General features: G+C 36.4%; 1 protein-coding gene across 2 annotated transcripts in view; it reads right to left on the bottom strand.

Moving 5' to 3' along the window:
- LOC148943116 (chitinase-3-like protein 1) overlaps positions 1-11,269 on the bottom strand; it is an 81,918-nt gene extending 70,649 nt beyond the window's left edge. For both annotated transcript variants that reach the window (XM_089102251.1, XM_089102252.1), the window contains exons 1-2: positions 11,172-11,269; positions 2,131-2,322 (exon numbers count right to left, since the gene is read on the bottom strand). In XM_089102251.1, coding sequence (XP_088958377.1) covers positions 2,131-2,322; positions 11,172-11,241 — 262 coding nt within the window. In that variant the 5' untranslated portion in view covers positions 11,242-11,269. The remainder of the gene's footprint in view (positions 1-2,130; positions 2,323-11,171) is intronic.
- Between the last annotated feature and the right edge of the window lie 6,240 nt (positions 11,270-17,509).

Raw genomic sequence — 17,509 nt, 5'->3', positions numbered from 1 at the left:
GCAATTGAAACGTAGACCAGGTTCTTCTTCCCAAAACAATTTAAAACCACGACGATACCAGTCTCTTAAAAATAAACTGAAATCAAGTTTAAGATTTTTTTCCAATCATCCTATGGTAAGTATTTTCCGAATTATCGCATTTATCATATTGACAATTGGAGCATAGGAAACCTCTAGTTTGTGTCACAAACATCGTCAAGACAGGAGTTGAAGTCTTTAATTTGCACTTTATATCCTATTTGGAATATGTATGGATTGCATAATTTACTTTTTTCATCATAGTCATCAATAATAATGCAATTTTCATAGGATGGCCAACTGTCCAATGTATACAAACATGATAGACATTTGTAAAACTTTTTCAGTGTTGACTGTCTCACTTCCAAAACGAAACTGACTTGTAATAGATAAAATGTCTCTTAGGAGAAAGAGTAATCGTGTAACGTCACGAATCTTATTCGACTTAGTTGTTGCTTGAATCTAGGTAGCATTGGAAAGCAAATCCAGAATATCATTTTGTTTTGTTTTGATTAATATGTCAATAAATTGAGTAAACGCATCTGGTTTTTCACGTAAAAGTTTCATACAATAGTCCAAAGACGGAGAATCATTTTTCATTATATCGTTAAGCATTCTTTGAGAGAATATTTCCCTTTGAATTGATAACTTGAAAATCATCATTTAGAATCAAACATTTTTCCAAAGTCACTAGGTTCCATAGGATTTTTTATTTCTCAAATACAACCATTTTTAATCATGACACTCCCACTACCAATTATAGACTAATAAAGAATGAAGATTATTTCTTCCTTCTCATTACTAGTAAAATATCCAACAAGAAAAATATTTGAAACAGTAACAAACTCACTCCTTTCGTATATATCGATTCAGATTGTTGTCATCAATATATTTCCCATATCCATTAAATCCGTCATGTAATCTTTTTATAAGCCTTATATTCACTTTTGCTGCAAAACATAACTGATCTTCCAGCTCGAATTTGTTCAATGATATTACATATCTTGCAAACAACTATTACGTGACATACAACTCCTATTACGTGACAAACACGTGCATCTTGAAGAAACTCAATAGAACCTGCTGGTTGCTAGGGACCTGACATCAGTTGCTATGCCCGTCACGGTGCCTATGGCGCCACTATTAATCTTTGTCTTTGAGGTTTTACTTCCAAGCTAAAAAGTGTTAGGGGGAGGAGATTTATTCTAAATTTGGGTTGAATAGTGTGGACTTGAAGAATTTGTTGCTGGTAACAGGAAAAAGTTTAGGTGAGATTCAGGTGAAACAAAGAAATTTTGGGAATGTTTAGGCTGGAGACCGGTGCCTACTTCGCCTTATGTGTGAATGAGAATCTATTTCATTTTGTATCTGATTGTGAAGAGCTGTCTGAGTTGTGGAATTAATGTTTTGGGCGAGTGTTTGGAATGAATTCTGTTTAATTGAGCGGATGCCTGAAAGGAACGCATCTGCTATTAAACAGTTGTGTAATTTTCTTTGTTTAGAAATAAAACATAGGGAATCGTGTTTGACGGGATAGCTTTTTATGGTTTTTAGGAAGTGAATTTTATTTTGGTAGTTTTGTGTCGGTTAAAAGGTTGGATCTTGTTGTGCTTTTTTTTCTTGGTTTGTATTATTTAAAGTAGTAGTTTGTTCCTAGAGCCTTATTTGTAGGGTGTATTTTGTGATGCTATGGTTCACAGTCTCTTTGCAATAGTTTTACCTGATCACAATTAGCTATAAGATTATAAGATGACCACTTAGCTATGCAGTAATAGGTTCGACTCGATGATAAAAAAATGGGTAACTTTTGTCTTAATCCTTAACAACCTTTAAGTTAGATCAACGAAGAATAAATCAAGCTGTATTGTACAGTCGAGCTGAGCTAAAGCACTATGTAGGTAGCTATAATGGTCCATTAAGAACTTGGAAACAAAGAGAATTTGATTTTTTTTTTTCAACTTTTAGTAGTGAGTTTATTCTATGAGAAAACCTGACCTACATGATAATAAGTATATTTGATACCCAATATTGATATAATTTTTTTTATATACATACCTTTAATCAAAAAAGTAAGTCTCAGAATGTTGAAAAATGGGGTCCAAATTCACTCACCTTTTCCTCCATTATCATAAAGGTCATTCCAAGGGTCAAAAGCAACTATTTTGTATGTCTGGTTGTCCAGTGCTGCAAATCCAAACATCAAATGTGTGCAAATAGTTGGATCTATATCTTCAACATCAAATTTTCCGTCACCTGGCCTGTATACAGCCCAGCTGCCGTAGTAACATACTACATTGCGCTTTGCTAAAAATACATCGTTTATATTATGTCATTTTTACACACGGGGCCGCGTCCAGGAACAGGGGGTACTGGGTATGATTACCACCAATGATATTTTGTCCGACTAAAAAAAAAGTAACAAAACTACATATAAACAAATTTTTGATGCGTTTTGTAAGTTTTTTTTTTTGTAACCCCCAACGAGTATTCTGGATATGGCCTTGATTACATACTTACTACTAAATTACTATAAAAGCTTATTGTAGCACAATACCACCTGACAAACCTCATTGGGGTTTAAAAAGAATTGATCACACACACCGTAGCAGAACTATTTCTACGGCAAAACTATCAATATTACAATATGTTACAATATTCCTTCCAAGTGCCATAATTGAACCAACAAATGCACAAAAAAAAGAAAAAACTTTGAAGGATTTAAAAACAAAGCGTAACTACAAAATAATGTTCAAGGCTGTATCCCGGGGATTCTGGGGCTTGAATCTCCACCCCCCCCCCCCGAAATAGTTTTCCGATTGTTAAAAATGCATATATGAATATAAAATGAATATATATATATATATATATATATATATATATATATATATATATATATATATATATATATATATATATATATATATATATATATATATATATATATATATATATATATATATATATATATATATATATATATATATATATATATATATATATATATATATATATATATATATATATATATATATATATATATATTAGGGGGTCTCTATTTAATCATCACCCCCCCCCCCCCCCCGTGTATGGGCAATGCTGAAAGCAACATTTCGTAGTTGTGTTTTGCACTGAGGCCACTTTTACCTAAAACTGGTGCCAGACCTCAACACCTACGAAGCTCAAAATTCCCCCAGAATAAGACGGTCGGTTGACTTAAAAGCATTCATAATGTCACCGGTGAATGTCGACATTAACCAATTTGCGGACATTCATTGTAACATATACATTCCCACGATGCATTGATACTATAATTAAAACCAGATTTTCTCTGAAAAATAAGAAGTAACATCACTACCTTATATCCTAAGGAATGAAAAGAGTTTCTAGCATGAATTGTCTTTTTTTTTGTAGGAAATGGGAGGATTCTAGGTGACATTAAATATTTTCATCCACCAAGTTGAAAAGATAGATTCCTTGAGATCATTTCAACTTTGAACAGACTTTGTGATAGTAATTGTAAAAATTCTCATATACTCAATAGAAACTATTTTCACGTATATTGTTGGAGTCGCGTTATGCTTCATGTTCTATTGGGATGTGGTAGCACAAGATCGTATATAAGCTTCCGCCCCCCCCATCCCCCTCAGATGGTCGGCTACAAAATTGGAAGTAATTCAATTCCCTCTTTACAAATCATTTAACTTTTACTTTTATATATAATATTTTATTTTTTCTTTTATATATAATTCTACATTTTACTGCAATAATGTCAATAAATCATATACGTTACAGTCATCAAAAATACCTTGAAAATTGTACGCCAAACTGAGTTTTTTTTTTGCTCAAAACTATGGTCTATATCTATTTTGTCAAAACCGACATAATTTTGGGTGCTGAAACCCTAGCTAGGCTTCTGCAGGCAATTGATTTCATCTCCTGATGTAATTAACCCTATTTCAACACACTTTTAGTTCCACCCTATTGTCACAACACCTATATTATTTTTTTGCTATAAAAGTATCACAAAAGAAACAAGATCAAGCTTAAGGAGGTCCGATATGAAAAATTTTATTTTGCGAGTTATCATTGTCGGCTGACAGTCTCAAAGATAAAGTGCTCATTAGCAAATTTTTTATCGCCACAGGAAGCTTCCGAATCAATTTGAGCATAAATTGATACGGATTTTAGATGTGCCAATAGTTCGAAAAACTAACGAGCGGCTAGTTCAAAACAAACAAAACTTATAATCTCTTACTAATTGTTAAGCAAAACGTTGTCTAATCAATGTACGTACAGCTTAAATAATGTAAATCCTATGTCTGCAAAGATTTAAATCAAGGCAGCTAGCCTAAAAAAAAAACTGCCAAATTATTCAATGAGACTTTTTTTTAGCTGATTTTTAATTTTAATCAAGCAGGTATACAAAAAAATATTCTAGGGACTATCCTTTCCTGAACTTAAAAAAAAATTCTGCTCCGCGAAAAAAAAATTATTAAAAAGTATTTTAAAAAGTATTTGAAAACAAACCATGTAATACTTAATGAAAAAAAGAAAAATAATTCGAAAAAATAAAACAGGAGCAAAGGCCGATAAGAGGGTGCAAAGACTGACTGAACGATCGCAAAAGGTAAGAATAAAAAAATGGGGACTTTTCAACGTCGTACAGGTTTAATCCTAGTGTCAGTGGTTGATGACATACTTGATCCAAGAATTTCACTTCAAGATATCAAGTCAGATCAACATGGATAAAAAGGTGCCAACCCTTGATAAAAATGACAGTTGCATGATAATTACTTCATAACTTTTGCAATCAAAACTTGGTTCATAAGAATAACAGAGTTTTTGTTTGTTTTTATTTAAAGAAACTTTTCCCCAAAAATGCAACTAAAGTAGAAATTAAAAAGCCATATTAGAACCTATAAGGTGAAGAAATAAACTCATATAGTATGTTCAAACTTAAAAAAGCTGCTTCACACGGGTGCTTCACACGGAAGGAGTTTATTTGGAGGGTATTTGGTCGAAACTTTCTGAATATATCGAGGGGGACGTTAAGCTGAATAAGAAGGCCCTATCTGTATCCAAGTAGTCAAAAGGGGTTATCCACAATAACTTAGGAATGACTAATGGCATTAAGTCTATGCTTTCATGGTACGCTAAAGAGGATGTTGAACTAAATCCAAAGACACTGTGTGCATCTATACTGTCAAAGGGCATATTTGCAATGTTTCGGGAATAGCTGAAGATATTAAATTGAAACTTCCAGGGAATGTTGACGTGGTGTTGAACTAAACCAAAAGACACAATGAACATGAGCATATCTAGGCTGTCAAAACAGCGTAACTCCGATATCTCAGGAACGGATAAGGGTATCAAGTTCAGACTTTATGGAAGTGTGGAGGTAGAGATCGAATTAAATCACAAGACATAAACTGTATCCATGTTGACAAAAGGACGCACTTAAAAAAATCTCAGGAACGGTTAAGGGTTTTAAGTCGAAACTACTAGAGAATGTTAAAGAGGGATATTGAAGTAAATCAAAACTCACTACGTACCTCATCGTCAATGAGCATTTGTACATTATATCATGAACAACTAAGGGTATTAGGTTGAACATTTCTGGAAAGGCTAAGGGAGATTTTGAAATTAGATCAGAAGACACCCACCTACATTAAATTTTTGCAATACTACGTACTTGTGATATCTTGGGATTTTGTATTAAGGTATTATTGTATTAAATTGAAGCCTTCTGGGGACATTGAGGGGGAGATCTTAATTAATAAAAAGATACTACATGCATCCAGTTTCTCAAAAGGGTATATCTGCGATATCTCAAATACGACTAAGGGTATCAAGTCCAAACTTTCAGGAAACGTTCAGATGGATGTTATACTAAATGTAAAGCCACTATGTGTGTCCATGTTGTTAAAACGACCTATCTGCAGTGTTTCAGGAACGACTAAGGGTATCAAATTTATACTGTCAGGAAATCTTGAGGGGCATGTTGAACTAAATATAAATACACTATGCGCATACAGGTTGTCAGAAGGGTGATATCTGGAATAAACTTCCCCGGAAGGCTTAGGGGAGTTTTGAACTATATCAAAAGCCCTAGGAGCTTCAGGTTTTAAAAGAGGCGTACCTGCAGTGTCTCAAGAATGGCTAAGGATATGAAGTTGAAACTTTCAGAGAATGTTAAGGGGGTGCTGAACAACTGCAAGTAGGTTGAACTCTCATACGGGCTTAAAGGGCAAATAATTAAACTGAAGTCCGAGACAAAACATTAGGTCCCTGGTACCTAAAGTAAAGTTACGAAGTTTGATTGGCTCCCCCCCTACTCCCAGGAAGTTTCAACTCAATCACCGAAGTTTTTCTTAAGACATTTCAGATATACAGTTTGATACTCTGTGTGCACACATACCTTTACCTCTAAACAGAAAAATTTGAAACCCACTTGCCCTCTTTCTTTACTCCCAACACTCCAAAAATTGTAACTCGATCCCCAACCTATTCTTGGAATCAAGCTGACACATTATTTTGAGACCCAGAGGTTAAATTTTCCAACCTTTCAAAATTTCTGAACAAAATTTTCAGCTCATAATTTGCATCCAAAGCTGCGAAGTTTAAGGGGGTGACAAAAGCTTAAAAAGGGCATAGCTCCGATTCGATAACAGGATAATTTTCTTGCGAACAATTTTTTTTATTAAATACATTAGCGCTTTGTCAATCAAACTTATTATTCCTGTCATTTTTTTTTTTCTATTCCAATATTCACGGTGCCAGGTACTTCATAGTATCTGATATGCCGCTATTCATTTACCTCGTTCAATGGCCTCGAGGTTTTAAATGTCTATTGAACCTTCTTTTGAAGGTGTCAACAGAGGGATTTGCAGGGATAATATTCCCAGGAAGATCGTTCCAGATAGAAGTGCAACGCCGGATGAAGCTGTTCCTCAAGTACTCAGTTTTCGGCATATCCTCCTTTAGATAATTGGACCGAGCTATGTGCCCTCGTGTCTGCCTGGTCGGCGGGACAAAGGGGGGGGGGGCACAATTCGAGAGAGCTCATCTGAGGGAGGCGAATTCATGTACTTGTAGAAAACAGCCATCGACGCTGCATCAAACCTTTCATTTAGAGGCTGGAGCGATTCTTGTGTAGAGGCGCTGCCCGCCCTATTTCCCCTATTCTGGATCTTCTGAGGTGGTGCCAACAGCGTTTTCGGAGCACCAGCATAAAGCGGGAATCCATATTCCGCTATGGGTCTGATGCAAGACTTGTAGAGTCGGATAATCGAGCTTGATGACAGAAGGTTTTTGCAGCGAAGAGTAACTCCCAGCTTTCTTGCGCAGGAGGTTCTCACCCGATCAAGGTGGTTCTTCCAAGAGAGATCGGTGGAGAAATGAATCCCCAGTAGACGAAGCTTGTCGACTCTCTTTATAGCTTCATTTTTGAAGATGAAACTGGGGTGTTCACGTGGCACCTTTGATCGGGTAATTACAAGCTCTTTTGTTTTCGATGCATTGAAGTTGATCATCCATGCATCAGACCACTTTACAATTTCCAATAGATCCATCAGTAGGGAAAGGGAGGCTTGTGTTGGGTCTTCGTGTTTAGGGACTGCTGAGTGTGTTGTGGTATCGTCGGCAAAGTGATGCAGAGGGTTTTCGAGGTTGTCTCCCATGTCGTTTATGTAGATAAGGAAAAGCGTAGGTCCCAAGACACTGCCCTGGGGTACCCCTGCTTTCACTGGATATTCGCGGGAAGTAAACCCATCAAGAACAACCCGCAGTGAACGATCGGAAAGAAAGCTCTCAATCACTTTACAGACATCCACGAACACCGTACACATAGAGTTTCTTTAGCAGGCCACGGTGCCATACTCTGTCAAAAGCTTTCGCAATGTCGAAGGATAATAGCCTGATGTCGTATCCCATTGCCAGAAGTTCTATCCACTCCTGATACTGGGCCACTAGGCAGTCTTATGTTGAGCGTTTCCGGCGGAATCCATATTGACGATCACCTAGAAGGTCATTTGATTCCAAGTACTGATGAAGTGTTTTATTGGAGACGCTCTCGTAGACTTTGCCAACACAGGAGAGAAGGCTAATAGGCCTCTAAGAGCCCACGCTCGTTGGATCGCCTTCTGTCTTTAGAGTAGGTATAACATGGGCGGACTTCTATATTCGTGGGAAGGTTCCGGAGCGAAAGCACAGCCGGAAAAGCAATGACAAGAGTCCAGCTAGTTCGGCACTGCAGGACTTGAGGACAACATTTGCTATTTTGTCAGGACCCGTGGCTTTGGTCAAATCAAGATGCTGCAGAATGCGAAGGATCTTGGGAGCAGAAAAATTCATGCGTTCCAGGACAGTGTCGGTTCGGTCGGAGAAATTTGGCACTTCTCTACCGTCGTCGTCTAGATTCTTTGAATTCGGCAAAAGCCTTAGCAAGAGCTTCAGCCTTTGCCTGTGGATCTTGTACCACTGTCCAGTTAGTCTGGAGAGAAGGAATTGCGGTTCCCTTGGACGACGGTAAAGCCTCCTTGACAATTCTTCACCAACTCTTTGCCGAAGCAAGTTGAAGCTTGGTGGCAAATTTCTCCTTATACTGAACCCGGGCCTGCCGAATCGCACGAACTGCATCTTTGCGTGCATTTATGAATGCAATTCTGTCCTCTTCGCTCTTCGAAATTATCCATCGCTTGTGTGCCTTTTGCTTTGCTTTTGCATTAGTTAAGTAATTAATATTATAAGCTCATTCATTGATACTTTTCTTGCCCTCTATTCCGCCGTTTCATCTCTTCATTAAAAAAAAAAAAAAAAAAAAAAAAAAAAAAAAATGGGATTTCCACTTAGACTAATGCTAAGTCCACTACTAACTCACTACATCACCAAGCCACCAGAGACCAACACAGCTACGTACGCTCCTCCTCTACCCCAATCTATTACAAGTCTCCCTCTTTATACTCTTCCAAGAAGTTCCCATTTCCCTCAAATCTCTTCTTGCAACATCCTCCCACTTTTCTCCTCACACTGGGGACGACGACCTACTTTTCTTATGACCCTAGACGGTTGGATGAAAAGGACAATCTTTGGTAATCTGTCATCCTTCATTCGCAGAACGAGCCCTAGCCATCTCATCCTTTCTTGCATTATAGCCATAGAAAGCGGGATTGAAACACATTTTTCGAACAGCTTACTGTTTAAGATACGGTCAGTCAGTCGGGTACCCAGAGCAATCCGTAGGCAATTTCTCTTGAATACATCTATTAAATCCTTCTCCGATTTCGGAGCACCTACGCTTCAGAACCAAACTTAACTATGTCATGATTTTAGCTTCTTGGTTCACAGATTTATCTTTCTATTCTTCCAAACATTTTTCAACTGCGAAAAAAACACCTCTGGTCTTTGCTATTCAACTTTTAACATCTTCTCTGCACCCACCTTCTTTTCTAATAATACTAGTTAGGTAGGTAAAGCTGTACACTTGATTGATCTTCTAATTACCCAACTTCACCTCTTAACCTTCACTTATTCCTGGTCTTAGCGATTTAGTCTACTTGACATTAATTTTCAACCCTATTCTTGCACCCTTAACTCTCAAAACCTCTATTTGAGAGCCTCTAACTCTCAAAACCTCTATTCGGTTTATTCATTTTGCCAACATTTCCGTCTAAAATGCTTAAATAATAATCATAATCTGAGTTTAGAAGAGTTTTATAACTCTAACTGATTTTGTGTTCTCCCAGTGCCTTTGCTGTGCTCCTTAGGACACAATCCATCAAAATCATCCATATAAACGCGGCTAGAACGAAACCCTGCTCGACTCCTGATTTAATAGCAAATGAGCTACTGCCCTTATTTCCTAGCGAGCTACTGCCCTTATCCCTTACCATATAAGTATTTTATACCATAGAAGTATAGGACCTTCGCTAAAGCTCTTCTATCAGCTGAATCGAACACTAGCTCATAACCCACTTATAATCCGCTCATATATCCACTTTTTACTTAGTTTTAGTATATTTTCAGCTGTAAGGGAGTGCCCTTCACCCAGTCTTTTCTCTTAAAGAGCACAGTCACACGGGAGTGTGCTTTGGAGGGATAGGGAAAGTTCAGTAATTCGGAGGTAAGAGCAAATTTATATGGTGGGGAAAATAACTATACCTTTAGAATAAATACCAGGAATAGGTGGAAGTGATAAAACTAGAGATTTTGGAGGAAGGGCTTGGGGTCAGATGACAACTTCTTTTTAAATGCCTGATTCGTTTTACCAAAAATAAGAATTCTTGAGTAATTTTCGTTTGTCTTCTGTTTATGAAATACCACCAAATTTTACAACATCCCTATTTTTAATTTGATGAAAGTTTCGAGTATCTATCATATTATCTCTTTTTTCTTGCTACAGCGTAATGGTTCATTTTTCAATGCAAACAAAACTTGAAGAAAAATAAAAAATTGACAATTTCTGAAATAGAAAGTTATAAAGTTGCTGTAAACAGCTTCAAGCAGTAGAAGATATACTAAATATCATACTCGAAGTGAGGGTTACTGTTTCTGCTGTATTTACTAGCAGGTTGTCTCCTTCAGTTTTTCTACACTATTTTAGGTTGAACAGTCGTCTACATGACTGCTTTAATGGAAAAGCCGCCAAGTTAGTGAGTAATGATATTTGGCGCAAGTAGTGATATTTGGCGCAAGTAGTGATATTTGGTAGATATTTGGCAAGATATTTATATTAGATATTTGGTGCGTTTGGAATTCATTTTCAAAGTGTGTTGGAGAAGTAGAACCCCAGCAATTATTTAAAATGATTAAAAATGTAGTTCCTTGGAAAGGGAACCATAATTTAGAGACAGAAGGTACTTTTGTGTTTTTCATTTATTATTCAAATGTTTTTTACTTTATTTATATTTCGTTGAATATGTTTTTTATTGTTATTACTATTATTGGTTGTTTATTATACGATTTTTTCCCTTTATTGACGAGATTGTCGGTGACTTGAATATTACTGATTAAAAAGATATGCAGTTTTATAATTGTATCCACCTAGTGGCAGTACAAGTGGTATTTTGTCTTCTCAGAAGAGGCTACTTGTCACAAAAGTTGTAATTTTTGCTTGTATAAAATTTATTCAATCTCATACATATTCAACATATTACCTGCTTCTATTGCTGCAAAAGCAGCAACACAAAACAAAACAGATATCCAAAATCCTAATAAATGTCTCATTTTCGTCTCAAACAAGAATTGGGATTGAGTAAAAATACTTTTTAGATAGAATAAATATACGTTTCAAATAACATATAATTATCTTTTGTTTGTATAAGCTATTTGTTTGTATAAGATGACAAGCTGTTTGTGAAGCCAATGCCTAATAAATTTTAATCTTTGTTCATCAAATTATAAAATTAGCACAGAAATAAAATTTAAGAGCCTCATTTAAAAAGAATTTATTTCTCGGAAGTAGGCTCTTATTCAAAAACTGTTTATTGGTAATTTCTTTTAACATTATTATTGCATTTGTTTTGTTCCAAAAATCACTTCTTTTGTTGCAAAAATCATTCTTTTGTTCCTAAGGTTTGTACTGCTAACTAGCACTTTCAATTCTTTTGATTCTATTTTCCTCTGGGGTAGTATGAATTGCAGATAAGATCTTATTGAGCAGGCTACGTTGTTTAGGCGGTCAGGTTGTATCTTTGAATTGGTTTGAGTCTTATCTTGGAGGGAGGACACTTAGAGCGAATGTTGATGGCTGCAAATCAAGAAGCTATAGAGTCCATTGCGGAGTTCCACATGGTTCAGTGCTTGGGCCCCTGCCATACCTAATTTATGTAGATACCATGCGATTTTATATTTCTGGGACAATAATCAGGTCTTTTGTTGATGCTACTGTGTTTGCAGTAACATCCTCTTACGAAAATCTTTTAATTGAAAAGGCAAATAAGGCCCTAAAGGAACTGGTATGTTTTACCAGGTGTGGGGGCCTATCTGTTAATGTTTTTAAGACGAATTTCATCATTTTTTGTAGAATTGGTACTTTCATTAGTTTAAATAATAAAATATGTCTGAATGGTGTATTCTTAAAACAAGATTTTAGTGCAAAACATTTAGGTTTTTATCTTGATTGGAATTTGAGTTCAAAATTACACTGTGACACAGTAGCAGCAAAAGTGGCAAGAGGATTAGGTCTTATAAGAAGCCTAAGGAATGAGCTCAAACCCTGAATTCTAATGATCCTCTATCATTCTCTTATCAGTCTGTATCTATCTTATAGTTGTTTGCTGTGGACTAGTTCTTTTGTGTCAAGTTTTAAAAAAATTCAAATTTTACAAAATAAATTTTTTCATGTCTTAGGACATTATGTGAGATTTGAAAATAGTACTTTGAGTTGCTTTACTAAACTGAAAATTCTAAATATTTAATAGTTAAAAGATTATCAACTAGCTATTTTTGTTTATCAATGTTTGAATCGTTATTCACCGGATTGCTTATGAAACTAGGCATTCTTCAGGGATAGTGTCTGAGTCTCGGAGTACCTAACGTGGATCTTTATTTCCGTGTTTTACAGGACCGCAGCTGTGGAATTCACTCCCAGAGGGTATAAAGGTTACATATACTGTTAGCCAGTGCAAGAGAGGGTTGAAACGTTACCTTCTGGGAAGTTGTTAATGGCTTAAATTGGCTTAAGTATATGTCGCTAGTAATTAGTTTCTACGTCGTTTATGGTTTATCGACGATATTGTTTAATAGTGTATGCTAATAGTTAAAAGTTGTTATATTCTAACAACTTCTTTTTGGTGATTTCGATTCAAAGGTGAAGTTTGAATGTATATTAGTAGATTTTAAGGATGGAAACAACCATCATATACAACCCAATGGGTTTCCCCGATGATTGTTGAAAGATTATGTAAGCTTAATTTGGATAATAAATTATTCTTTCTATCTCTCTCTAAGATAATGGATTGATCAGTCCGTGAAAATATTTTTTTCCCTAAGATGACAAATTCAATAGTTTTATCACTAGCATTACTTGTTAAATGAAACTAATCTTAAAATAATTGACCATGCATGCTTGATAAAATTAAATGTGAGCACCATAAGTTAGGTTCGAAGCTTGTTTTTGAGTTGATTGCATTGCTTTTTTTGATGTGTCTGAACACTATAAATATTTTTACTTTAATAACTTTAATAAATCAAATAATATTAACGTTGTATTATTATATATCAGTATATGTATATTAAACTGACAATGCACATTCAATTGTATTTTTTCAGTAAAGTACAAAATTTGTTCTGGCCTAAGGAAGGTATAGGGGTTTTGCACCCAAATTATTTAATTTCTGCTCGTTTTGAGTTTGACTCTGTTATTTATTGTAATTTCTGTTTGTTTTGGGTTTCATTTATTTATCGATGCTGATTTGAGGTAGTTTCACGCTTGGTAGATTATTCTATTTTATTTTTGCTAATTTTTTGTTTAATGGAGTTCTTTACTTTTCTTTAAAATACTTTTTTTGTGGGAAATTTTTTTAATTAATTTCTGTTCGTTTTATATTGACATAGTCTTTTCAGGGAAAAAGAAAATAATAGGCCTACTTTAAATATTCTCGTATTTTAAGACTTTATAGTTTGGCCGGCTATTTGGATGCTGGAGAAACATTTTCAGCAGCTTTTAACAACATACACCCTTTTAAAAATCCGGACACAAATAGTACTTTTTAAATAAGTTTCATACCTCCTCTAGTTGACCTGAAATGGAAAACTTGATACCATTCGCAAAAAAATCTCTTTACTGTCTTTGATAGCTTGGATACACTTACGCTATTTTATTTTGGTTAAATTTTGAAAGCAGAAAAATCTCCGAAAGTTGGAACATACTACCCTAAATTGTTCTTGGGATACTGCTGAGACGCCTTATTGGGAATTAATATTAACAAAGTTCATTTTGATTTAGTCTTAAGGCAACATTTAGTTTTTACACATAATGGGGAAATAGGAGGGTGGGCGTGGAAGGGGGATTAGTTGCCCTCCAGTCACTTTCGACTATTAAAAGGGCATCAGTCCTTTCTATTTTCAATCGAATGAGCACTTTTCGAAACTCCCACGACAACTCCTTCGATACGAAGTGCCATGGTCTAAACAAAAAGAACAACAAAAATAATACAATATACCCACATCGATCCTTACTATAAAAAAGTCAGGCCTTGCAATCACTTTCGACTATTAAAAAGGGCACTAGGCCTTTTGATTTCCAATCAAATGAGCCCTTTTGGAAACGACAACACTTTCTATAAACACCTTATATGCCCCCAGGGTATAAATTACAACCCTAAGGTCTGTTAGGGTGGTTGTAATCCTCTAAGACCGAATTTCAAGAACTTTCAACTACGTTAAACAAAATGGATATCTAAAAATTTTGATTGGATGAGTTTGGGGAAATGGTGGGCGTGAGAGGGGCGGTAGTCGCTCTACTATCACTTTCAACTATTAAAAATGACTTTATTCCTTTCAATTTCCAAACAAATGAGCTCTTTTGAAGTTTCTACGACAAAACTTTCAATAAAAATCTTATATGCCTCCAGGGCATAACTTACAGCCATTTCTCTGAGTGCTGGAGGGGGGGGGGGGTGTCATTCTCAAAGACCTAAATTCCAAAACTTTCTACTACGTTGAAAAAAATGGCTATTGGAAAATTTTTATAGGATGTGTTTGGAGGAATTGTGGGTGTGAGAGGGGTATTAGTTACCCTCCAATCACTTTCGGCTATTAGAAATGGCAGCAGACCTCTCAATTTCCAATTGAATGAGCCTCTTTTGAAGTTTTACGACAACTCTATCTATAAAACCTTTTATGCCCCCAGGGCATAACTTACAAACTTTGCCCTGGGGGCTCTGGGAGCTTTGTCAACCCTAAATACATAATTTCCAGAACTTTCAACTACGTTGAACAAAATGGCTGTCTCTAAACTTTGATTGAATATGTTTGGGGAAAGGTGGGCGTAAGAGGGGGGTTAATTGCTCTCCACTCACTTTCGACCATTAAAAAGGGCAATTTCAATTTCCAATCAAATGAGCCATTTTAGAAATTTCTATAGCAACTTTCTATTTAAACTTTATATGCCCCCAGGGCATAAGTTACAACCCTTGCACTGAGGACTCTGAGGGGGTTATCATCCTAAAAGACCTAATTTCAAGAACTTTCAACGACGTTGAACCAAATTGATGTCTCAAAATTTAGATTGAATGTGTTTGGGAAAATGGTGGGCGTGAGAGGGGCGTCAGTCGCTCTCAAATCACTTTCAACTATTGAAAAAGGAACTAGCCCTTTCAATTTCCATTTGAACGAGCCCTTTTGAAGTTTCTGCGCTTTCAATAAAAACCTTATATGCCCCCAGGGCATAACTTACCACCCTTGCCCTGAGGACTATGGGGGGGGGGGAGGGATCGTCATACTTACAAACCTAATTTCCAAAACTTTCAACTACGTTGAATAAAATGGCTATCTAAAATATTGATTGGATGTGTATGGGGAAAAGCTGGGCGTGAGAGGGGGGTTAGTTGCCCTCAAATCACTTTTGAGTATTTAAAAGGGCACTAGCCCTTTGAATTTCAAATCGAATGAGCCCTTTTTCAAGTTTCTACGACAAATATTTCAATAAAAAACTTATATGCCCCCAGGGCATAACTTAAAACCCTTGCCCTGAAGACTCTGGGGCGAGTGTCCTGCCCAAAGGAACAAAATGGCTGTCTCAAAATCTTTATTGGATGCGTATGGGGAAATGGTGGGCGTGGATGGGATTTTAGTTGCTTTCCAATCACTTTCGACTATTAAAGTTGGCACTAGCCATTTCAATCGAATGAGCCCTGTTTGAAGTTTTTACGACAACGCGTTCTGAAAAAAACCTTATATGCCCCCTGGGCATGATGTATAACCCTTGCTCTGAGGGCTGTGGGGGGGGGGGGGTTGTCATCCTCAAAGACCTAAGACCAGAACTTAAAACTACGTTGAAAAAAATAGCTATTTCAAAGTTTTGATTAGTTGTGTTTGGGGAAAAGGTGGACTTGAGAGGCGGGTTAGTTGCCCTCTAATCACTTTCGACTATTAAAAAGGGCACTAGCCCTTTGAACTTCCAATAAAATGAGGCTTTTTTGAAGTTTCTACGACAACGCCTTCTCTAAAAAAAAAAACCTTATATGCCCCCAGGGCATAACTTACAACCCTTGCCCTAAGGGCATTGGGGTACTGTTCTCCTCAACAACATAATTTATATCTGGAAATCAAATACGCTGAACAAAATGGCTATCTTAAAATTTTGATTGGATGTGTTTCGGGAAATGGTGGGCGTGATGGGGTGTTAGTCGCCTTCCAATCACTTTCGACTATTAAAAAGGGCACAAGTCACTTCAATTTCCAATTGAATGAGCCTTTTTCGAAGTTTCTCAAAATTTTGATTGGATGTGTTTGAGAGAATGATGGGCACGGGGGGGGGGGGCGTGTGGCCCACCAATCCCTTTCGACTATGAAAAAGGGTACTAGCCACTCCAATTTCCAATTTAATGAGCCCTTTTCAAAGTTTCTACGACAACTCCTTCGATACGAAGTGCCCTGGTGTGGAAAAAAATAGATTATGCCAACATCGTTCTTTACCTAGGCAGCACGATCGCGCTGCCAATGATTTATACAACAACTTTCTATATAAACTTTATATGCCCCCATGGCATAACTTACAACCCTTGCACTGAGAGCTGTAAGGGGATTATCATCCTAAAAGACCTAATTTCAAGAACTTTCAACTATGTTGAACAAAATGAATATTTCAAAATTTTGATTAGATGTGTTTGGGAAGATGGTGGGCGTGAGAGGGGCGTTATTCACTATCCAATCACTTTCAACTATTAAAAAAGACACTAGCCCTTTCAATTTTCAATTGAATGAACCCTTTTGAAGTTTCTACGACAACGCTTTCAAAAAAAACTTTATATGCCCCCAGGGCATAACTTACAACCCTTTTACTGAGGGCTCTAAGGGGGTTATCATCCTAAAAGACCTAATTTCCAGAACTTTCAAATAAATTAAACAAAATGGATATCACGAAATTTTGATTGGATGTGTTTGGGAAAATCAAAGGCATGAGAGGGGTGTTAGTCACTATCCAATCACTTTCACTTATTAAAAAAGGCACTAACCGTTTCAATTGCCAACTGAATGAGCCCTTTTGAAGTTTTACGACAACCCTTTCAATAAAAACTTTATTTGCACCCAGGGCATAACTTACAACCCTTGCCCTGAGGGATGTGGGGGGAGGGGTAGTCATCCTTAAAGACATAATTTCCAAAACTTTCAACTACGTTAAAAAAAATGGCTATCAAAAAATTTTGATTGGAAGTGTTTGGGGAAAAGTTGGGCGAGAGAGGGGGGTTAGTTGCTCTCAAATCACTTTCGACTATTAAAAAGGGCACTAGCCCTTTGAACTTCCAATAAAATGAGCCTTTTTTGAAGT

This window comes from Artemia sp. Qi Xiang Cuo, chromosome 16 (genome assembly GCF_049724085.1).
Source record: "Artemia sp. Qi Xiang Cuo chromosome 16, ASM4972408v1, whole genome shotgun sequence".
NCBI lineage: Eukaryota > Metazoa > Arthropoda > Branchiopoda > Anostraca > Artemiidae > Artemia > Artemia sp. Qi Xiang Cuo.
The sequence above is the reverse complement of the archived record's forward strand: the minus strand, read 5'-3'. Positions and strand labels throughout refer to the sequence as shown.